This window comes from Candoia aspera, chromosome 11 (genome assembly GCF_035149785.1).
Source record: "Candoia aspera isolate rCanAsp1 chromosome 11, rCanAsp1.hap2, whole genome shotgun sequence".
Classification (NCBI taxonomy): Eukaryota; Metazoa; Chordata; class Lepidosauria; order Squamata; family Boidae; genus Candoia; species Candoia aspera.
The window spans coordinates 18054025-18078167 of NC_086163.1; the positions used below are offsets into that span (position 1 = coordinate 18054025).

The 24143-nt window shown below is 43.3% G+C and overlaps 1 protein-coding gene across 1 annotated transcript; it reads right to left on the bottom strand.

Moving 5' to 3' along the window:
* Positions 1-1074: 1074 nt before the first annotated feature.
* Positions 1075-7076, bottom strand: CBLN1 (cerebellin 1 precursor). Its single transcript, XM_063312697.1, has 3 exons — positions 6564-7076; positions 5813-5932; positions 1075-1287 (listed from the first exon to the last, which is right to left on the bottom strand). Exons 1-3 carry the CDS (start codon positions 6816-6818, stop codon positions 1090-1092), a joined length of 573 nt encoding a protein of 190 aa, XP_063168767.1. The 5' UTR covers positions 6819-7076; the 3' UTR covers positions 1075-1089.
* Positions 7077-24143: the final 17067 nt, after the last annotated feature.

A 24143-nucleotide genomic window follows, 5' to 3' on the forward strand; every position in this document is an offset into this window, starting at 1 on the left:
AAATATGGTTAGATTGAAGTGCTTACATTGCTAGTGCCTGGACTTTTTCACTTCTTTCATCTAACGTTCCAAGGAAACTGGAATTTGCCACAGATGAAGTCTTGGGCTGGGTCTTCCACCCCCCACCCCACCCCACCCCCCGCACACACCATGCCGTCCTGCATATTCATTTATTTTGGCCTGTTGTAAGTTTCCTTCGTGTATTTTTTCTTTCTAGGTTTAACTGTGATTGCATTAACTGGGCCCCATTTCTCATTTAAGGGGAAAAAATGATAAAAGGCCATTTAAAGAGATTGATTTGTCAATCTTTACATCCTTCTTTGAGATTAATTAGGAAAAGTTCAGTCTACTTTTTGTAGCTGGGCCACACATTAACAAGAGAAAAAAAGAATTAAGGGTCAACACATCAAGTAGCAGGTAAATTTCACGTTCAGTCCAATTTACATAGCAATAAATAGGGCAAATTGGAATGTGGCTAGAAGGGTTAATGTTTAGACATACCTGCATAAATACATACAGGTGTATATGCATTTCTGTGTGTACTCTTGTTTGCTTACTAGCACTCATCAAGGTTTGCATGACATTTCTTACCATGGCACCATATATTCCAAAATATTTTTTTCTTTGAAGTTGAACTCAGGGAGAGAGTAAAAAATATGTATAAATATATGTATACCTAATGGTAAAAACAAGCCCAGATTGGTTGTATGAGGGCAGTATAAAGTAAAAAAAACATACTGGGGGCAGGGGGGTTGCAAGGTCAAAAGACACATTTGAAAGTGAGGAAATGATGGGTACAACATCACCAGATAAATGTAGAGGACACTAATACAGTTTGCAAAGAAAAGAGCAACGTTATTGAAGGATGTCAAATGCTAGCATCTTCTGACTGCCGTCCGCACTGTTACAGAGATCTTCCAAGCAACGTACGCAAACCTCAGTCAGAGTTTTAAACTTCTGCAATAGGTAGATCTTATCCAGAAGTATGCTGTTCAAAGTTCCTTCAATTCAGGGGTTGGAAATGGTAAGCAAATCTCAACGCTTACTTGTTTCGATTCTCTCAGCCTTCTCCTCCAGTCAGCGAGTCATTTAAAGAGGAAAAACTAGAAATCCTGAGAAAGTGGAGTATTTCCAGCCCCCCATCAAGTTTCCTCTCTCCAGTTTTAAATAGGCGCGGTCTCCTTTCTCCATCTGGATCAGGACCCCGTTGCTGGCAGCTTCTCGTGTGACATCTTGGTCCCCAGCAAACGCTGAAATCACCGGCCACCCGTTGAGCATTAAGCTCACCTGGAAGCCAAGGCAGAAGACAAGCCCGCCTCCCCATCAATGAAAGGAAAGAAGGAAACAAAGAAAAACCCTAAGGAATGGATACATGCACGCCCATGTGCATGCACGCACACAGAAAGAGAGGGGGGGGAAACATTTTGAACTGAAAGTATTGAGGAAAAGAGATTACCCACACAGCCTCTTCATACATACCGTTAGCTGCTCCTTCGATTATTAACATTGCAGCCAGGGCACAGGAACAGGATAAGTATAGACTGATACAAATATATACTCAAAAGCCACCCCAAAAGGGTACCAGGACATGGGAACGGCTGGGTAGACCTGCTCAGGACTGCCCTTTAAGCAATCATCAGAACAAAACGGTTTCAGCATTATCCTTGCCGGACTGGTGCTATTAAAAGATGGGTCCTGGGTCTGTAATCTTAGAACACACAAGGAAACCCACAGGATAAATATCTCTACAGTGGCAGAAGAAACAAAGAAATGTGAGAAAATGAGGCATGGCTGGTTTAAGAGATCTGGGATTTTTGGCATAGGATTAAAATGTCCTCTCATAGTTTCCAGCAATGAATTCCAGACATAACCCCCCTTTCTTTCTATTTTTTTTCACATCTGTCTGTCTGATTATTTCATCTAGCTAGCTAGCTAGCTAGCTAGCTAGCTATTCTATCTGATTATTCTATCTGATTATCTATCTGATTATCTATCTATCTATCTATCTATCTATCTATCTATCTATCTATCTATCTATCTGATTAATCTATCTATCTGATTATTTCTGCTGCCAGATAAAATTTATTTGCAATAACAAAAGATCCAAGGATATAAGGAATTTTTGGCTTTAACACTACTGTAATTACCTTTCAAAGCCCCTTTAACACTACTGTAATTACCTTCTTAAGCTCCAGCTTTACAACCCAGCATGGTATAGAGTAAGACAATCAAATAACAAGGAAAATAAAATAAGTATATCTCTGATTGTTTTGGGGATCTCTAGAAGAAGAGGAAATCACAATGTCATGGAAGTGCTGTGAGCAGTGTCCTCAAACCTGACCCCTCAAATTTGATGCGTTTGGAACAGGGATGAAATTCCAGCACGGAATACACTCAGCCCCCTCTCTGTATTGTAAGAGCCTCTGCTTGTCCTTCGGGAAAGCTGGGTGCTTTGTCTCCCATGCTAAACCTTCAAATACAAGGCAAGGGAGGTGACAGCCTTGATCCGGCCATGTCTATGAGTTCCAGGGAGTGGGGTGGGGGATAATTACTCTTTTGTGGAACAGCAAAAATGCTGAATTCTTGATAAAGGCAATGTGGCCCAATAGAGATTATAGCTTTCTACCAGAGGAAGGGTAGAAATTCAACTCTTTGGATACATCCATGGCCAACTCTACCACCACCAGTAATTAAAGATTCCCATAAACACATAGATAGATGTTCCTCCTTCTCATGTCAGCCTTTCTGTGCTTAAGATCCTTTCTACATACATGTGCACAGTCCTTCAATTATAAACAAAAGGTAGGAGGAGGCTTAATAAAATCCACAACCCCTATTGCCAAATGTTATGGATATATATTTAAATAATCCATATATATATATATATATATATATATATATATATATATATATATATATATTTAAATAAGGCTATCCCCTTTTATTTAAGTCAATCAAGGGGTCTATGATAAAAGGGAAGGGGAATTGACTCTAAATGTAGAAATCTCCAGCCTCTTTTGAAGACCTGAGCTACAGCCATGGCTTTCTAAAGCAGAAATCAACAGCTGCTATAAAGCAATAGACATTTGCATCTTATGGGTAGAAAAAGATAGAAAGTATATTGACAGGGCACCTCGGCTGCACACTTGGGCTGGTATGATTTCTGAGCAAATGTACACAGGATTGGATACTTTTCATGTCCATTTTCAGGTATGACGTTTCATCCCCAAATTTAGGTTCATAGAGAAAGAAAAATGCTGCATCTCAAACATCTGAGAAATCTCACTGTAAGCATGCCGGGAAGACAATCAATCAGTCTAAAATTTTCCTCCATAGCTCAAGATTCCAAGTAAATCAATCTCCTTGCGGGGCGGGGCGGGGCGGGGCGGGGGGGGCAGCTGAAAGTAAGGAGTTTCAGTCTTTGGGAGGCATATAAATTAATTAAATAAATAAATAATAAAGGGAAGTGTTGGTTGGTGTTCTTTAGATGGTACTATCCCAGCAGCCAACCCAATTACATTTTCACAATCCATTCACTTGGTTACTGGATTAAACCATGGGGGGGTGGGTAGGGTAGAAGGTCTTCATGATGCACTGAATCATAAATTAACTCAGCAGGCTGAGTTCTTTTAAAATGCTAATGGCACCTAAACAAGAAGAAACCAAAGTTAAAACTAAAGAAAACCAAGGTTAAAGCTGACTCAGAAATGCACAACTGTGCATTGAAGTACAGGTTGTGTGAACACAGCACCACTGAACTTTCTGTCTCACTTCAAAGAACGTGACTTTTAATTAGGTCCCAATTATAAAGACAAATGTTCATCATAAAACGCTGAAGGTAGCTTGGGTTTGGGAATATATTGCTTATGCTATTCCACTATCAGCAAACTCTGGGGGAGTCTAACATTAATTCTGTGCCTGAGAGACTCATTTTGTATGTCTGTTGGTGACTGTTCCAACTTTCTTTGCAAGATGGTAATTGGATGCAAACCAGACTTAAATACCTACTACCATTTTTTCCTCTTCCAGATGTTTGAACCTTTTGCTCAGTAAACAGTTCTTAAAAACCTGAAGAATCTTTTGCAACATTTCCTGTTGGCCTAAAAAAGTAACATCTTCATGAAATGCAGTTCAGCTTCCCCTGGATTTTTTTTTTTTTTAAACTTCAATCCCTGGACAAGACAGGTTTCCTCAGACATTGGTCTGATACTCCACAAAGAGAGAGGTTGTGACTCAGAAAAGCTGTAAGCAGCTTCCAAGGAAGGACATTTCTGTTCTTCTTTACAATAACAAAACTACAGGATTAAACATAATGTTTACCCCCTAGGAGGACTGCAGACAGAGGGTGAAAGTGTTATCAAGAACAACAGTTGTATCAATAACAAACAGGACTGTGGCTGTTGAATGAAAAATGCACAAAGCACAGTTTGCACAATTTGAAATGTGCTTGTCTCCAAGATGAAATTCAATCAGGCAGGCTATAATTCTTTATACATGTATCTATAGTGTGTGTTCTGCAGTACTCTCAAAAATAAAACCCTGAACTTCAGCTCACTGAAATCAATACAGCTTACTTCTAAGTAGACCTGACTGGGGCTGTTGGTTTTGTCCACACTTACTCTAAAACACAACCACCCTCCTTTTACTCCACATACCGGATTTACAGTATCATAGAAACATATTTGATGCTTTTTGTGAATACAGCTTAATCCCATCCTTCAGATTGCCACTTAAAAAGGAGTTTCTTCCTGGGAGAAAATTTAAAAGAATGTTATCACTGGGAATTAAAAGTAGTTTGGCTATCCTGCATGAATACAATCTACATATATTAGTAAGGGAGCACAAACTTAACATTCAGCCTGATTATTAAATATGTCTTCTTGGAACAAAATCCAAGTTTGTAGAATGGGAAATACTTTTAAGTAAATTCATGGATTATGGCACATAATACTGAAAAGATGAGGACCCTGAGTGGGAAGGAGAACAACTGACACCATTTTTCTACAAACCAGAAATGCTCAATTTAGGGAGGGTAGCTTTTGGTAACTGTTTTCAGATCCAGAATCATGGAAAGCTAGACAAAGACCTAGCTGAGGAACTGGACAAATTTATCAATGATGGGAACTGAAAGGTGGCTCAGCACTCATTTTATTTTCACTGCAACCGGTAAAGTGCTTAAGCATGAAAGTGACTGGATCCAAGAGAGCTCCAAAATCAAGTGGAGAATTATACTACAGACTTCCAGGGCCCAGCACAATTTCTTAACTGTTGCATAGACACATTAAATCAATCTCTCTCTCTCTCTCCACATACATATACCCCCAGATATATTGCCAATACAGTATATTTCCACAGACCGTGGAAACCCCAGTCAACTAGGCATCTCGCGGGTCTCCAACATGTTTTAGATGGACCTGAATTTCAAAAGCTGCAAAAAAATAAAAGTTGCTCTTACAAGGACGGGTATTCTATACAGGGAGATTAAGAACTACTCTGTGCTGGGTGATTTCTGGCACAGGATTCCTGCACTGAGCAGGTGATGGATATAACCCGTTCCCACTTATGCATCAATACCTATATACTCACGGGCACACACCTCCTTGCAGAGAGCTTCCACATTCATTGTGTGGCACCAGTCCTAGGCATGCTGACTCCAAAACAAGCCTAGCTTAACTTAAGGGTGTTGATTCCTCACCAGATCTCAAAGGTGAGTTGGAGAAAGTTGGTCACTTTCATTCGCATAAACAGGGAGGGGGGCTTCCCTCCCAGGGCTGAAGGAAAGTTCCTTGGCCAAGAAGCCATGCAATCTCACCTGGATGGTCTGCCTGTTGTACACCTTCACCACGTGGAAATTAAAGCTGTAGATGCCCTTCCGGGGAGCAATGAAAGTGCTGCGTTCGGAGTCAAAGTTGAGCCCAATGTTGACCAGCACCTATGGGAGGGAAGAAACAGAGAACAGGGTAAAGAAAGAGAACTGGGGACCCAGAGGATTGCCCAGGTGAGGATCGAAGCTTTTCTTAAAGGTCATTTCTCTGCAACAATCCAGCCTTCATTCCTTCTCCCCCGACTCCAAGCTGTCCACTGTGAAGGGGAGACTCCATAGCATCCTTAGGTCTCCTTTTTGGGGGCCACCCTCTCCCCAAACACAGACACACTAAGCCCTGGGCTAGGTGACCCCTCCAGGTTCAGGGCTGCTCCTCCCCAATTTATGCCCCTAAGCCCTGCTGCTTGGTTGTAGTCTCAACTAGCTGGCCGAGGGAGCCAGGTTGCCTCTCCCCGCACTCAAGTTCCAACAGGAAATTTGACTTTTCCTCCCCTGGTCTGGCTGAAAACTAACCCCTAATCCGTCCCCGTAATCTTGGGGATGGCCTCCAGGAGAATTAAAAGCAGGGGGTGGGGTAGAAGAAGGGAGGAAAGAGAGCCCTTCCAAGGCAGCGCCCCTTCCCTTTTCTACTCCGAGGCGCGCCCTCCCCTCTCCCACCCGCTAAAACCCTCCTCCCCCCTTCTCCTCTCTCCCCAATCCCCCCAGTCCTTAAATCCCCTTTCCCGGATGGGGGTCCTACCTGGTCGAAGTAAATGATCATGGTACGGTTGCTCATCTCCGACGGCTCGTGGTTGGTGCTGCGAATGGCGGAGAAGGCCACCTTGGCGCTGCCCGACCGCACCGAGATGCCCAGCGCCGTGCCGGTCGGATCGGAGGCCGGGTTGGAGTCACACACCACCAGGCACTTGCCCTCCAGGATGATGGGCTCCGTCTCGTTCTGGCCCAGCACCGCCCCGGCTAGCCAAGCCAGGCTCAGCAGCTCCAGGGCCAGCATCGCGCCGCCGCCGCGCTTCCGACGCCCCCTTTGCCTTGCTGCTCGCTCGTCCGGCGGCCGGGAGGCTGCTCCGAAGGCGCGGGCGGGGGGGCGGACGGACGGGCGGCTCGCCGAGCCCCGCTGCTCCCGCTGCCCTTCCTGGCTCGGGCTCCGCTCCCGCGCTGCCCCGCGCCTCCCTCTAGTCCGCCAGCACCGCCCGAGACGCCCCTCGAGGTGCGGAGAGCAGCGGTACCGCCGGCGGCCCCTGGCAAGGCGCAGGAGGAGCGCCCGAATGCATAGTGCGGAGAGAGGCGGAGGGGGGGGGGGCGAGCGGGCGAGCGAGCGAGGGGGCAACGAGGGGACCAGCCGCCGCCCGCCGCTGGCTGCGATGGCGTCGAGCGCACCTGCCCTGCTCCGCCGCCGCTGCGCTCGCTGGCCGGCCGGCCGGCTGGCTCTCTGCCGCAGCTCTGGCCCGAGCGCTCCCCGCCGCCCGCCGGAGCACACAGAAGCCGCCGCCGCGCGGCTCTCCCCACCTGGCCTCTCCCCCGCCAACCCCAGCCCTTCGTCAGCGCCGGCCCCGCCCCGCCCCGGCCCCGCCCGCGCCCAATGGGCAGCCGGCGCACTCGCGGCCAGCCAATGGGGGCCCCGTCCGTCTCTGGCCCCCCTCTTCCCGAAGGGGGAGGCTTTTTGTGCGGCCGGCGATTAGGTGGTCGGGAGAGCAGGTGCAGAGGAGAAGCGAGAAGGCGCAGCGGTGTGGCGCCGGACGAGCGGGGCACCCGGCCGCGCTTCTCCCACGCCAGCCCGAGGGGGGCCGGGCGGGGTCCTTCCTGGAGGCCTCCGCAGGTAAGGACCGGGCGGGGAAAAGATGGGGACCCTGGGCGAGCGCTCCGTGTCCTGCTCGCTTTTGGACAGGACTGGGCGGGGGTGGGCCGGCGCAGGCGACGTGCGTTGGATCGGACCCGGCTCAGCTTCCTCTTAAGTTGGCGGGGCCGCTGGGCAGGGGCAGAAGGGATGCGCGCGCTCGGGAAGCGGCATCCTACGCTTGGGACAGCAGCCGCCTGGGTAGCGGAGGGAGGGAGAGACCGTCCCCGAAGTCCATTGTCGGGCACAAGTTCAGCTGCCCGCTGTAACTTCGCTGAGCGAGAAAGAAGTGGGATGGGGGGCAGGGTGGGAGTGGGGTGAATGGCTGGAGCTCGGGAGGGAGTTGAAGGGTTCGCTTCTGCCGCAAGTGAGAGAGGAAGTTGGGATTCCCTTGAGAGGAACAGCGATGCAGGCCACCCTCCAAAGCTCTGGATACCTTCACCGACTTTCCTCTTCTAGATCTGTTGGACTAGGACAACCCCTTTTGGCAGAGGCTGGAAGCTCTGTCTCCTGATTGCCAAAGTAAAGGACTACCTGTGGACCCCACCCCCCAAAATTAAATGTATACTCTGAGCTCCTGCCTTAATTTCATCACTTTGAATTCTTCATCCTGGAGGCAGCTTGAAGTTCCAATGGTGAGGTCAACTTTAAGACTGGGTTCCAAAGTAGTTTTGTCATCTAAGCTGCCTTTTCCAGTGGGTTGGTCTGAGATAGGAATGGGTCAAAATGGGAGAGAAAGAATGTGCAGGGAAGGGCACTGGAAATGTAGAGGATGGGAAGATGTAATTTAAATGATGCAACTGGGCTGGCTCTGTATAATGCAAAAAAGAAAAAAAAGATCTTCCTTAAATGATGTAATCCTGAGGAATAAGGCCAAAGCGGAACAGAGATATTAATGCTCTGGTGTGATTACCAGAAACTATTCTAGACAATCACTTCAGGCGTTGTGAGATAATTGTTGAACATTGTGCAGGTACTATGTGTGCATTTTTTTAAGACATCAGGGCAGGGACACAGGTCCCTGGGTCCAAGCTGGCTGTTGAAAGGATACAGCCAAGTCTGTACTGTTAGTACATCCAGGGAAACCATCACCTGATATTCATATTCATAAACCATATTCAGGTGATGAATATGTATGGAAATATCCCTGCAAAATCAACCAGTGACACAATCAGTTTTAGCCATCCTTGCCATTCTATAAATATGCAGGAGGAGGAGCTATAAGATAAACCAAGGTCTGAGTTTAACACTGATGTAACTGAATCACACTAGAAGTAGGGCAGGATGGGGAGGAATATTAATTTTGGAAGTGTTGTGAACTTTGCACTGAACTTCATTCAGTTTTGCATGCCACTCTGTTAATCAACAGTGTATTCAAGAGGAGAACAGGTCTCTGGATGTCATCACACACATCTCTACATTCTTGACATTTGTTGATATAAAGCTTTTGAGAGTTACTTGTAATAAACATGCATTGGATTACACTGGAATATACAAAATCCCAGCCATGTTGAGCTGTGGTGGAGCAGCCAAAGTACATTCTGTTTATTTTGGATTTTATCACAACATATGAGGACCAACTACAAGGTCACAAAGTGATGAATAAGAAAGCAGAGGACTTTTTAGGATGGATACACTGTATAAACTAAAACAATAACAAAGGGTGAGAAAGCAGAGCTGATGGGAAAGGACCATAATCTGTAGATGGGATATTTAAAATATATGTGCACATATGTAAAATCCATTATTTTTATTAATGGAGTAGTTCATTAATACTTCAATACATGATTATCACAACTTCGCTATTCAATCTTCAAATGGGCTTTCAGGAGATGCAAACTCCATTCAGTTATATCTTTTAAGGTGCAAATATTTCAAATATCTGAAGGCCTTTTGGGGGGGTAGATTAAAAGGCCAATAATTATTTGAGAACTAGAACTTTCTAGTTCTAAAATTTCTAGAATGTCCTCTCCACATGTGGAACACTGTAAAGGGGTGTTCATTCAACATGCTCAGCCATGAACTCGCCAAGTACACTTTAGATTTGTATTTGTGCCAATCCAGCCATGTGATTAGTTAATGATGCACTGTGTTGTGCAAACCTAGAAAATTGAATAAATTGAGTAAACAATGGTACAGCTGACTACAGGTGTTCCAGGCAGAAGATTAGGTGTGTGTTTCTTTTCATGGGAAAGTGGTGTGTGACTCTGTAGCTATGCAAAGAAAAGTGAATCGAGTTAGCTTCTTTCTTACAACAAGAGAGAGGCCTGACCATTGCTTGAGAACTACATCTCTATCATTTTGATTTGTGCTGTTGGGGAGTGAGGGAGGCTGTTTATGTAGAGGAATTAGCATTAGCCATGCCCAAGAGGTCAGTATGAGCAGTCTAAGGAAAATCCCAGGGTTGCCTAAAGAGCTCCTGAGTTCTGGAGACTTCACAATTGTCCATTGAAGATTAAGGATGCTCGATAGCTGTCAGATATTTGTGTAGGGGGAGGAAAGAACCATGGGGAAAAGTAGGAAAGGAATGGAGTATTCAGAACAAGACCATGCCACACTATAATATTTTGTTGCAGGGTTCATCAGTAGAAGAAACCAAGGTTCTCATTTTCCCCTGACCTCTCTGAATCTACTGTTCAACTGTAGGAAGGGAATAATTTGAGCCATGCCTCTGATAGATCAAACAGTGCGGTAACTGAGGCTCAAAAAAAGCAGGTATCAAACATTTGTAGAGGGGAAAGGCAGGTGACATTTTCAGTGACATCAAATGGAAAAGCTATTGCAAATTGTGTCTGAATGTTGAGAGATAGAGAAAAAAAAAATACTTAGAAGCGGTTAAGCAGTGGAACCAGCTATGTGGAGATGAATGAACAAGAGGGGGTGAATGGCTCAGAAGTAAGCTCACATGGAGAAGATTCCATATCTCAATGTCCTGGTATCCCAGCTAGGGCTAGAATAAACTCCTGCCTTAAAACCTAGAGATCCTCTGCCATTCAAGATTAACTACTAAGTTGGGTAAACCAATGGTCTAGCATGTAAATCATTGTTCCAGAAGCTAGACTGCTACCTGTTGGGGATCCTGAAGACATGGAAGTCTTAGTCCTCATAGTTAGAATTCCCCTCTCCAACTCTAGTCTTAAATGAGATAGACCTGTCCATAATTACTAACTTACCTCACTGATTTCACAAAGGTATTTAGTCCAACATCAGTTCTGCAGAGTTTCCAAATAAATGTGCAGATGATTGCAGTCTTACAGTGCAATCCTGGGAATAGTTACCTCAGGAATAGGACTCATAGTATTCAAGAAGGATGAATCCCAGGTAAGTAAGACTGTGTTCACAATCAGCATCCATTTTTCCCTACATTTTGTCCATAGTAAGAATAGACATCCTTTTCATTGGATACCTCTGGAATGTTGACAGCATGTATGGTCTGTCTCAAAACATGGTAGGGTTGGTGCATGTGGCCAGCAAGAAATACCCCCTTAGCAAAATCAAATTGGCTAAGTTTGCTCCCTGCCATCACTGCTGTTCCTTCAGGATGTTCTCTACCATCCCCACATATCTCAGATTGTTTTCTAAGCAGACAGGTTATTCCCAAATAAAAAAACTGAGCTGTGGCTACCACAATTTTTCTCTTCTAGGGTTGCCTATAGGACCCAAGTAGGATGTTCAAAGCTTTTATTTTGCATTCAGCAGGCCTGCTTCCAATTTATGTTTTTTTTGGGGGGGGGGGTTAATTAAAAGAATCAAATAAAAATACATTCACACAGAGCAGAGAGATGCTCGTCTCCATTGGTCTCCATTGATGCTATTTTGCCTGTTCCTGGTTAGGATATTTTTCTAAAGCTTCTTTGAGATAGATTTAAAAGCTACTACGATCTTCTAGGGCTGCAAACATTTTTATAAAGGAGAACCTGCATCATTCAAATTCTTACTATTCTTTGGGGTATTTTTCTCTTAACTGCTTGCACCAGACTGGAACATATTTATAGTACCTCCTAGGCTCAAAAATTGCTTTCTATAGATAGGTTATTGCCAGCATTGATTTTGAATTGGATGGCACGAAATTGCAACCTGGTGTCACAAAGAGAAAATGGATTCATTGTTTTACTGAAATTAAACTGTCATACCCACGTAACCTTTTCCCATCTCATGGTATTGGTGGTTTAGTTTACAAAATGCAAACATAAAAATCCAAGCAGGAATTACTTTTTGAAACCTCAGTCAGCAAAGCTTTTGTAAGTTCTCATGCCCCTGGGTAAAATAGCATGAGTTCATAGCAATGAAACCATACTTTGATGCCCAGACTTGCATATATGATGTTCATTACATAGCTTACTACTCCTGTTTTATGGACATGATACTGTGGATGCAAATAAAGAGATTGATGTCATAATCTTCAATCTTTACAGCTTTAGCAGCTACGGTTAAGCCTAAATGGGGGCCCTTGTTTAATCTTTTTCATATCTCCTCTTTCTCTTGTTTATTCTTATTGCCTTAAAAAAGGTCCGCTTTCAAGGTGGTAGAATGATGGTATTTCCACTGGATATTGTAGTTATGTTTGACAAGACAGTAATGATCACAAAGTCTAGCCAAAACCTCTATTATCTGCAGAGAATTCTTGGCTTAATTTGCGCCATTAAGTGCCGTTTTCTGCTCAGTGCAGGAATCCAGATTAAATCATCCCCAACAGCCAAACAGCTTCTACTCTAACATATCCAGTACCACATCCTTAAGTCACAAATGTCAAATTGCTGTATGTTCTGTTCTGTAACTTCAGTCTATGCTCCAGGTGTCCTGGGACTGTAGAGAACAGTTCTTGACTTTCTTCTCTGTGACAATCCTTCAAGTGCTTGAAAAATCCTATAAATCTCTGAGTACAAAACTGATCTCTCAAAACAGGCATTTCTTAGAAACGTCAAAAGTGTCTTCCTCTGTCCACCTCTATAACCAGGGAAGGGCTCATTGTAGCCCATTGGAAGACCCAAAGACAGTTCCAGATTCAGTCCCTGGCATGTCTAGGTAGGACTGGGAAAGACTCCAGTCTAGAATCCTGCAAAGCTATTGCCAATCAATGCAGACAATGCAGAGCTACAGTATACGGGTAAGACATTTGATGTGGTATGAGGCAGCTTTTATGTTCTAGTTTCTATCTCTTGAGTGATCCAGGAGACCTGGTTCAGTTCTCATGTTTTGTATGAACTAATTACATTTCCTGGATCATACAAGTGTCTTTCAGTTTTAGCTCTCAATTTTTAATTTGGAGACAATATTTTGCCTACCTACAGAATTTTAGTGGTTGTAATCAAGCTTTTATAGTGGAAAATGAAAAGCCAACACTGTGCCCCTTGTAGTTAGGAATTCTGTTTGCTCATTAAGAAATTGATAGTTTTCGTACATTCTGAAAATCAAATTTTAATTTCCTTGTCAACATTTCTTTGCTAGGTGTAATTATTTGAAAACATTCCGCAAGTAGGTCTTACTATTTATTTATTTATTTATTTATTAAATTTATATCACCGCCCATCTCCCCCAGTGGGGGACTCTGGGCGGTTTACAATAAATAGCATTAAAACATAGCCAGATAAAAATTACATTAAAATATGAAATCCAAGTGGAGATGGATCACTAAGGGGTACTGTGGCGCCAGCCATCCCCAGGTGGAGCTATCTCTCTCCCCCTCCCAAGCAAGGCAGCAGAACCAGGTTTTAAGTTTCTTCTGGAAGTCTGAGAGTGAGGAACTCTGTCTCAACTCCGGGGGCAAGATGTTCCAAAGGGCAGGCGCCACTGCAGAGAAGGCTCGCCTCCTGGACCCCGCTAGATGAAATTCCTTTGCTGATGGGGTCCGTAGCATGCCCTCACTGCCTGACTGGGTGGGACAGGTCAATGTTATGGGGATGAGGCGGTCCCTCAGGTACCCTGGTCCCATGCCATGTAGGGCTTTAAAGGTGATAACCAACACCTTGAATTGGACCCGGAAGCAAACTGGTACCCAATGCAGTTCGCATAACAGTGTTGTCACATGGGCTGATTTTACAGCCCCAATAACTGTCCGCGCAGCTGCATTCTGGACCAGCTGAAGCTTCCGAATACTTTTCAAGGTTAGCTCCATGTAGAGTGCATTGCAGTAGTCTATATGGGAGATGACAAGGACATGAGTGACTGTTCGGAGGGCATCTTGGTCCAGGAATGGGCATAGCTGGCGCACCACCCGAAGATGTGCAAAGGCCCTCCTGGCCACGACTGCCACCTGGTCTTCGAGCAGGAGTCGCGAGTCCAGGAGGACCCCCAGGTTCCGCACTGGTTCCGAATGGGGCAGTGCCACCCCATCCAGAACCAAATATGACAACTTCCTGGAACCCAAGGAGCCATCAATCCACAGCCACTCTGTCTTACCAGGGTTCAGTTGAAGCCTGTTGTTCCCCATCCAGGCCCCCACAGCCCCCAGGCACCTGGAAAGGGTGGAGACCGCATCACTTACTTCACCCCGGATGGAGATATATAACTGGGTATCATCAGCATATTGATGATACCTCATCCCATGGTGATGGATGATCTCACCCAGCGGTTTCATGTAGATGTTAAATAGGAGAGGAGAGAGTACCGAACCCTGCGACACACCACAAAGGAGGGGTCGAGGGCCAGATCTCTCCTCTCCTATCACCACCGATTGGGAACGGCCCTGGAGGAAGGAGGTGAACCAGCACAAAACTACCCCGCCCACCCCCAACCCCCTGAGCCGCCCCAGAAGGATCCCATGGTCGACGGTATCAAAAGCCGCTGAGAGGTCCAAGAGAGCCAGGATGGATGCACTCCCTCCATCCCGCTCCCGCCAGAGATCATCCATAAGTGCGACCAATGCAGTCTCCGTCCCATATTCTGGCCTGAAACCTGGCTGAAAGGGGTCCAGATAATCCATTTCCTCCAAAATTCTCTGAAGCTGCAACGCAACCACTTTCTCAACCACCTTTCCCAAAAAGGGAAGGTGGGAGACAGGGCGAAAATTGCCCGTATAGTAGGGTCCAAGGATGGCTTCTTGAGGAGGGGGTGTACCAGCGCCTCCTTAAAGGCAGCTGGAAACACCCCCTCCCTCAAGGATGCATTAACCATTGCCTGGACCCAACCACAAGTCACTTCCCAGGCTGATTTTATCAGCCAGGAAGGGCATGGGTCAAGCTGACATGTGGTTGCATTCACAGTCCGGAGAATCCTGTCCTCAGGCCCAACAGGATCAAACCATTCCCAGATAACTGGGTAAGTACATTCCCCTGGCATCTCCCCAGACTCCTCTTCACACTTAGAGTCCAACTTAGAATGAATCTGAGTGATTTTATCCTGCAGATGCCAAAATGAGTGCTTGGGGAGCACCAAAATGGGCACGGAATCCATGTTTGCCCTGAGTGACACAGACCCTAGTTGCGGCCCTGCTCCAGGGGCTTCACGAGGCTTCAGAAGTGTGCTTTCCTGGCTTAACGTAGAACTTCTGACACAACCACAAGGGCTAATGCCGGTGTCCGCTCTCTTATCAATAGTCCTCTTTCACTATAATTTGGAACAGCCACAGAAGGATCTTTTTACTCTGAACCTGTTTCCAGTGCTAAACATTCACACCACTATATAAGAGAGAGAATGTTTTGTGTTGAGCATGCGAAGCAGCTATAGATCAAGAACATTCCAGAATTAAATCAGAGGTGTCCTCCTACAGTGGTTTTGCTTATTTGTAATGAACAGCAGCATCAGCTCAGAGAAGCTGGTTGGTAAGTATTGGGTTCAGCCTGACATTGAGAGAAGAAAGAATCTTTCCCTTCCTCACTTCAGTCTTAAGGAACATCCCTCTGAAGGTGGTGTTCATCTTGGAAGCCAATCCCCCATTGAGGTCAACTTAGAAGGCAGAGAGGAAATAGAGATGTTTACTGTAGCACTATGACAAACACCACCTCTACTTCCTCTGCTTTTAAATTGACCTCAGTGGGGGTTTGCCCCCAAAGGTTAAGTCCTTAATTCAGTCGCACACCTACACACATATTAATTATTGCTAGTTGCATTTTAAAAAATTTGAATGTTAAGCATCCATTCTTACCTTACAGACATTTGGCATTGGGTGGCATATACATTTATAAAAGCCCAGAAGCTATATACAATCATGTAAAGATAAGCAATGTGATGCCAATCTTAACTTTAAAAGATCAAGTCAGACAGAGATGAAGTACAGTGATGCATAGGTCTAACTGCATGATGTTCAGTTAAGATCAAAGCTAGTTTGGCTGGTCTTGGACTAAACTTTGGGGCCCTCTGTTTTAGCATTTTTTCAGATTAGCAGAAACAATTCTGGTTCTTAAATGGGTTCTTTTGGGCATCTATTTTTAAGGTCTTTGAACCTGGGATCTATAAATCAGTACTGTATAGATCAGTGTTTCTCAGCCTTGCCAACTTTAAGATGTGTGGACTTCAACTCAACTGCCCAGAGTCCCCCTTTTCAGGGGGAAACAGGCAGCGATAGAAATTGGAATAATAAATAAAGAAATAAAGAAATAAAATTAACTCCCTAATAAACAGGCTGGCTGGGGAATTCTGGGAGTTGAAGTCCACACATCTTAAAGTTGGCAACACTGAGAAACACTGGTATACATGGATCAGCTAGATCAGGCTTTCTGAATTTAATCATATCCAGATCTGATGGATGACAACTTTGCAGAATTCCTTTCTAATAGAACCCCACATTGGGTTCATGTAAACCATGTTTGCAAGTCAGTCAACCAGAAATGGAGCCTTCCCAATTCATCAAGATGGCTGCACATGTTTTAGTAGAAGAACAAAAATTACTTCCTCATAATAAGCAGCCTTCTTTCTCAGATAGGGTAGTGCTTTCAAGAGGATGGCTGTTAAAAAAGATAAAACAGCACCTACATGGATCAGTTAGGAAGAAACGGCTTTATTTTTACCCATGTGCAAACTGGTGCTAGTTTAATTCAATAGAGATTAATTGATGACTTAACCAGAGTTCATATGATTAATCAAAATGAAGCTGGTTGCGGCCCTTCTATAAAACGCTAGCGGCTTGTCTAATTATGTAACATGTGTTCTTTAAGTTCTTCAATGAAAGCCATTAATTGATTTATTTCACAGATGAATTAATGAACCCATGCAGCTTTGTATGTCTCCCTGAATAAATATTTGAAGACACAAATGTTGGGGTTTTGATGTGCAGAATATCAGCAGTTTTTCTCCTCATTCCTGTGTAATTGCTCCTTGTGCAACTGAACTGAATTTGCAATCACATCTCTAAAAAAAACTTGAACCTGAAGATCCTTTAGAACATAAGATGGTAACAGGAACAGAACATCTGTCCTTCTAAAACACTGATATGTTTTCTTTGAATATCTATAGTTCACTTTTCCTCCCTGGCCATTCAGTGTAAATTAAAAATTAATCCAGGGTAAAAGGTCAATGAAAAGCCATTCTTACTCTTTCACAAAACACAGGGCTGAATCCAAAGACACTCATGCCTCATGAAATTATGCTGGGTTACTTCTTTTGTCCTAAGGCAGGAAAAATCAATTTTTATAATTTGAACATCCATTTTGAGTTGTAATATTTCCAAGCATCAAACATCAGCAGAGAAGTTTCTGTTCCACTTATTATATAGATGGCACAAGTTGTGTTTTTGGGCACTGCATTGGCCTAGGATCTGATTACATGTTTTTGAAAAACCATTTTTATGGAATTGGTTTTGGGGCAGTTTGGCCGTATTTTTAATTATATGTTAACTGTGCCATTTTTTGTTTATTACTTTCCATTTGCATGTTTTCAACTACTGTAGAGCTTCTTGATCATCTTGCTTAGATGGAAATGCAAGAATAAATCAAAATTATACACATACCCTGTCTCTGTCTGCAGGATCAAATGAATGTCTAGCAATAGAGTTGGGGGCCATAAAAACAACTCCTTCCCACACACACATTGATTTGTATGCTGATGAAATAGCCTAGAACTTTCATCTCCTTAATATTATTGACTAAGTCACATTTGCTGGCATTGATTTTACAGACCTGCGTTGTACAGTCTGCATTTTCTAATAGAGACCCTTAAAATATGTCTCTGCCTATCTCTTTAGCTTGCATTCCAAAGCCTTCCAGATTGCACTGTTTTCTGGGGTTGCTGCTCCACCATGGGCTACAATTGCAAGCATAAACTTTACTATTTGGAGTCAGTGGAGAGTTACATCTCTGGCAGCAATTCCGAGAAGCAGAGGATGGGCAGGAGAAGGTCTGAGGGGAGAGAATGATCATTGGAACAAGCATTATGTTCTTAAACAGGCAGAAGTTGAGGACACCTGATCTATCAATCAATCAACCAGCAGAACAAGTACTGCTTGGGGTGATGGCCAATTAAGTTGATAATATATTCTGGCCATTTGACATGGAAACTTAACTCCTCCAGTTGAGAGATTTGGGCATATTTTGTCTTGAGAAAAGTTGAGTGAGCAAAGGAGCGTTGTTTTCCTTCAGAATAGTCCTTCTGATGGGGTGTCTTTCCATGGCCTTTTGAGGAAAGCAGTGGTGCATTTCATTATCCCCCCCCCCATGGAAATTCACCCCCCCCCGAATGGAAATTCACAGAGAGATATTTACAGCATTTTCCTCGCCCTGCTTTGTGGTATGCCATGGGAAATCCATTCATTAAGTACTTCCCGTGAACCCCAAGTTGCCGGCTATTTAGGGGTGCTAGTGCTTCTGGATGATTTTTGGCTCTTTTCAGCCTCTTTACAGGGAGTAATTACATTTTCCTTGTCTCTGTATTGGATCATCCAGAGAGGCATGTGGATGGACAAAGAGATAAGGAAGAAAACATCTATTACTAGAAAGAAATATTTGAGTGAAGAAATTGTGTGACAGAGACCCCTCTCATGAACATACAAATCCACTGGAATGGAATAAATACTTCACTTTAAAATGCAAATGTTTAAAAATATTTTTTTTCTAGGGAGGAGGGAGTCAAAAGCAACATGCAAAATTTGGGAAAATGCAAGATCCAAAGAATGATTCACATTCCCACTTCAAATATTTAGATTGGGAGTTGCAGATCTCCTCAGTCCAAAGGCTAAATGCCGCAAGCATTCCTAATTTGCAAAAGACAATTTGTGTGCACCACTTTATTTTGATTATATCCAAGAATGAACCTTTAAATCTGGTGGAGAATCTCACATCCCCTCCCTGAAATCTTTTCTCCTGCACCCCTGCTCTGGAGACCAATTTGCTTGCTATCAAATATTCTTCAGCTGCTGCATTATAGTGAAAAATAGCTGGTGATAACTTTGGGGAATGGGGGCAGGTGGGGGAGAGAGAGATAAAAAAAAACCTGCTGACTTGAAATCTGAAGTCATGGTCCATCATTTATACTAATGAGCTCACTGGTGGGGAATTTGTAAAATGTTTCTTTTTTATATAAAGTAAATAACTTCAAAGAATCATAAGTCTGTTAAATCTGATAAGAACAAGGGAGGGGAAAGAGAGCAGAGTGAAAGAGAAATGCCCAAGGGGGACCTATAACAAAATGTTGCACGGTAATGCTCTTGTAGTCACAGCTGTCCGAAGCATTTGGGGCCCTTTTACAGAATATTCCATTCCCTTGGGATAATATTCTTGCCTCCTTTTCATGGGCAACCTTCTTGATCATCCTTGGGCTTTTCTTTTGAGCAGGTCCCCTGAAAAATGGGCAGAGAGCATGAGATCGTTCTGCAAAACTGGTTTCTATTCAGGGCAGCGAGGAGATGGGGCCAATTTGTGCAGGTATCAAGGGAGCATCACTTGGACTGGGTTCTCACTTCACGCTAAACCCTGTTGCGGTGGTTTTGGTTTTGGCTTATCCCAGGGGGTAAACCCAGCCACTATGACTTAGCATGGTATGCAAGTCTAGCAAATTATGGTTTTTTAAAAACAGTCTTGATTTCTGATAAACGCTGGCTTACTTTGATCCACTCTAAAGGTAATGAATTTCAAGACGGCTATTGAGTACCACTAGCTTAAATGCCAACCCAATATGCTCAGCCTAATTGCTAGTCAACCAACTAGCACGATCTACTAATGGGAATAACAGCATTTAGAAAAAGTGATACTTTTTCCTGCCAAGGACAGGTCAAAACATTACCATCATCTCTCCGGCATTCTTGCGCAGACAGTGTCAAGACTGTGGTCGTAAACTATTGGAGGCATCTGTACACGCTTAAGGGCTTTTCTTCTTTGCCTTCTAAATCACATTCAATCGCATTGCAGGCACCATTTCTATCACTGAATCCTACTTCTTTGAGTCTGTTTTTTGCTTCTGCCTACCTAACAATTTGATTGATGGGTAAGCCCTCAACAAACAACACAGCATTTCAACATGCCTGCAAATTCCTCATAAAATCAAAGGGCCTTTGTTTCCATATCCATATGCAAGCACGATCGTTTCATTTCCACCCCCACAAAGTTCAGAGGTGGGCAGGCCAGGTGTCTTTCTCAGCTAAACCATCTTACTCATTTTGGGGGAAATCTGTTGAGAGCCATGTGTGAGGTTGTATATGTCAGCAGTGGTAATTAGGCACAGCTTTTAGTGACTGCAAGAGTCAGTCAAGCATTGTTGGAAGAAGCCCCTTGAAGTGACACTAAGTCCTGCTGGTACAACATACAGTATGTGCGAACAAATGAGAAGACATTTTTAATGGTTACATCTAAATTAGCCTTGAGGTCTGAAAGGAATGCTAATCAAATATGAAACATTTAATTATCAGATTATCAAGCATGTGAATTAAGCAAGTTCTTCCACCACATCCTGAGTATATATTCTTTTTAAAAAGCAGCCTGTTTGTAAAGCTGCAATGGGGCACATCAGATCAGCCACACAAGTTGGGAATCACATAGATCAGTGTTTCTCAACCGTAGCAACATTAAGATGTGTGGACTTCAACTTCCAGAATTCCCATTGAGAAACACTGACATAGATAATGAATGTTTAGTTGGCCTCCTTAACTTTGAATAGGAGGGATATAAAGTAATTAAAGTATATGAGTAATTATTTATACTACCCGTGATTTTCTTGAATGTTTCTTGAATGTTGCTGTCTTCTTGACAATCTTACAAAGTAAGAGTACTGATTCCTTTGGTTAGATTATTGGCCTACCAGAAGCTTGGTTTTGTTACCACTTGGCAATACTGTAGATGGCCATTTGAAATTATCCACCCAAGTGATGGAGTGGGAAGTTGGGTGGACAATTTCTCTGATTCCGCCCCCCAGGGGAAAGAGAAATTCTCTGATCATTTCTCCTTCCTAGTAATGACAGCAGAACATCTTCCCAGAGAAGTTCCAAAATTCACCTCTCTTTTCAAAAGAATTTTGAAGCAAATTAGTTTTCATCAAACTGAATGAAAACTGGTAGGAAAGAACAGAAGACTATTGCTCTGTTTAGCACTCTGCAGAACAATTTTTCATTCAGTGATGCAGAAAGATACAATATGTCTATATGTATTTTTACCATTTTTACCATCTAAAAATAAACTTAGCAGGGTATAAAAGTGAAGTTGCAATCGATTTAATGCACATGTAGTCAACCTATAACCCCCAGGTCTCAGTCTGCATCGTTAGCTGCAAACTGGATATTGGGGGAATCAAGTTTTCAACTTGTATCCATTTATTCTTGATTAATATCCACTTATACTCCCTTTGAGGGCACAAACTTGCTTACTCTACTTGATTTTTGCTGACCCAATGTTAACATGTGATATTTGGGACATGCCATCCACATCAGGGTTACAGATCATTCTGTACATCTTTTTTCTTTCAGCCGATTAAAAAAAAAACAGGCAAAGAATGAGTAGCTGTCACACTGATTTGAATGGACATTTCTTCAACTTACGTATTTTTTAGAAAATGAAATAATGACACTTGGCAAAGTTGAGGGAAGAAGAAGGGGAAGACAACAAATAAAGTGGATTGACAGAAGGAATTACCAGAATGTCCTTGGAAGAGGTACAAGATTATTTTTTTTTACTAGAGATAGGTCCTGAGGACAAGCATTTATCCATGCAGGAACCAGGAGTCAAGCCCAATTTGATGACACCTAACTTAATTCCATGTTAATCTATAATCTACTGTTATATCTCCTCTAACAAAAGTATTCTAAATGATTTTCTCTAATCTATTCCCTATTTAAGCATTGTGAGTCCTACTACATTGGTTGGTTGGTTGGTTGATGTTTTTCCTAACATTTACTACTTTTGCATGCAAGTTCTACCAAAGTATGTCTTTTTTGTACACAACTTTCTAAATGTATTTGTTCACTGTTCTCAGGCAAAAAACTGCAGATGCTACCAAACTCAATTTGCAGTTGTTTCCAATGCAATGGAATATTCCTTTATGCGACTAGAACTTTCTGTATAACAAAGAAATCTCTGGTCCATTTTTATAGCCCTCTTGTGAGCTGTGATGCAAGCCACCAGCAGAAGTCCTTCACTTCACCAGATGGTGGCAGGAAGAAAATCAGGATTATCTGAAAACCATTCCCAGGACAATCACTGCTAATCTGTTCCAATAACTCTGCTGATGTAGGGATATTGTTTATGCAACTGAGTGATGACAGCCCAAAGAATAATCTGTCCTTTGTATTGATTTGGCTTGTTTAGTGTTACTGCACCTAATCAATAAACCCCTGAAGTCTCGTGTCCTAATGGCTGCAGTGCTTGGCCTCTTCAGTACATTTTCAACAGTCCAGAAAGTGGAATCAATATACTGAAAATGCTCTTCCACACTCATCCTTATGAAATGTTTGTATTTCTCCATGTGAGTTTGTGCTAGTAAATGGCTTTTCCAATATGCTGAGATTTTTTTTAATGTAGTGCTCCATACCACAGTGCATATTTTGCACAATCCCCAAGACAGCTAGGAGAACTTTTCATATCATGGGTGAATTGACTAAAAGGGTCAGTACTTCTTTCAGAGGAAGCCATGCAGATAATACTAGAATCAGCTAAATGGTTCCATATAGGCCACTGGCAAATATGGTTGCCCCTCTCTCAAGATTTCCCTTGGCCAGTAATGATTGACCTCAGATTGTAGAAGTCCCTTCTTGAAATGCAAGAACAGGGCCTGATAGCACAGAGTCTCATACAGATTTAAAACTACCAGAGATGCCATCCTACCTCTGCCCTTCTTACTACAGGCTCTCTGGAGTTGAAAATGTCAGGCACAACTGCAGTTTACACTCAACCTCTATGGAAGATAAAGAGATGGGATAATGAAATAAAAATCAAGAGAAAAAGAGACAGGAGGGGAAATGAGAAGGTGAGTAAAGTGGGAGATGGGTCACACAAGATTGAATGTATTTGATTGAGCCTACAAACAGCATTTTGAACAGACCCATTCAATTCTGTCAATGCCTCTCATCATGGCTCTTCCAAAAGATCAAGCTTGAGTTCTGCCTCTCACCCATTCCATTCTTCCTTTGGGGAACATGGAAAGTGGAAAGACTATTGAAACTACACCAGAGGTTCACTTTCTAGTAGCTGTAGATGTTTTCTGAAAGCCTTCAGTGAGGCTCCTGGAGATGTCCACAAATTGTTAAGTAAGTAAATTAGCCTGCAAACTTAACTCATCTCCTGATGACTTCGCATCCATATTATGTCATTTTCTTGGCAATTGTGCTTGGCCAGTGTCTCCTTCAAGGTTTTTTTTTTTTAACTTTCTGGTCCAGTATGCAGCCCTGGTTTTCTCGGAGGTCTCCCATCCAAGGCCCAAGGCCCTTAGTTTCCGAGCACAGAAAATGATCAGCCAGATGCTCCCACTCTGAGAGTTGGAGCTGGAAAAGTGGGAATGAGATACAGGTAGTCCTCACTTAACAACCATTTGTTTAGTGATGGTTTGGGCTTATGACGGTGCTGAAAAAAATGACTTGTGACTGGTCCTCACACTTACAACCATCACAGTGTCCCCACAGTCACATGATTACAATTTGGACACTTGGCAACCGGTTTGCATTTATGACTGTTGCAGTGTCCCATGGTCATGTGATTGCCATTTTTGACCTTTCCAGCTGGCTTCTGGCAAGCAAAATCAAGGGGGGACTGCATGATTCACTTAACGACCATGTGGTTCATTTAATGACTGCTGCAAAAGTCATAAAATCGGGTCAGATTTGCTTAATGACTGCTTTACTTAGCAACCAAAATTCCAGTCCCAGTTGTGGTCGTTAAGCAAGGACTACCTGTAAGCCATTTTGTAAACAAAGGCCAGATGGAGGGCCAGCTTGCAAAAATATCTGCAAGCTATCCTTTTGAAACAGCAATAGTAAGAAACCCAAGATTTTAATCTTGGGCCATGGATATGAATATTATCAGAAGCCAACCTTCTTAGAAACAGCTCTTCGTCTTTCTGTAATTATCTAGGTCAACTCCCGATTTCCTGTGAGAGCACTGAGTTCCAGAAAGAGGGCTATTGCAAGCATCAACAATC

What these genes read in the sequence shown, in the direction of transcription:
- CBLN1 (XM_063312697.1), bottom strand. Translation starts at nt 6,818, where the DNA reads ATGCTGGCCCTGGAGCTGCTGAGCCTGGCTTGGCTAGCCGGGGCGGTG. An exon ending in TGATCATTTACTTCGACCAG is followed by an intron (nt 5,933 to 6,563) that starts GTAGGACCCCCA and finishes TCCCTCCCATAG; the next exon opens with GTGCTGGTCAACATTGGGCT. An exon ending in ACAACAGGCAGACCATCCAG is followed by an intron (nt 1,288 to 5,812) that starts GTGAGATTGCAT and finishes CTTGGCTTCCAG; the next exon opens with GTGAGCTTAATGCTCAACGG.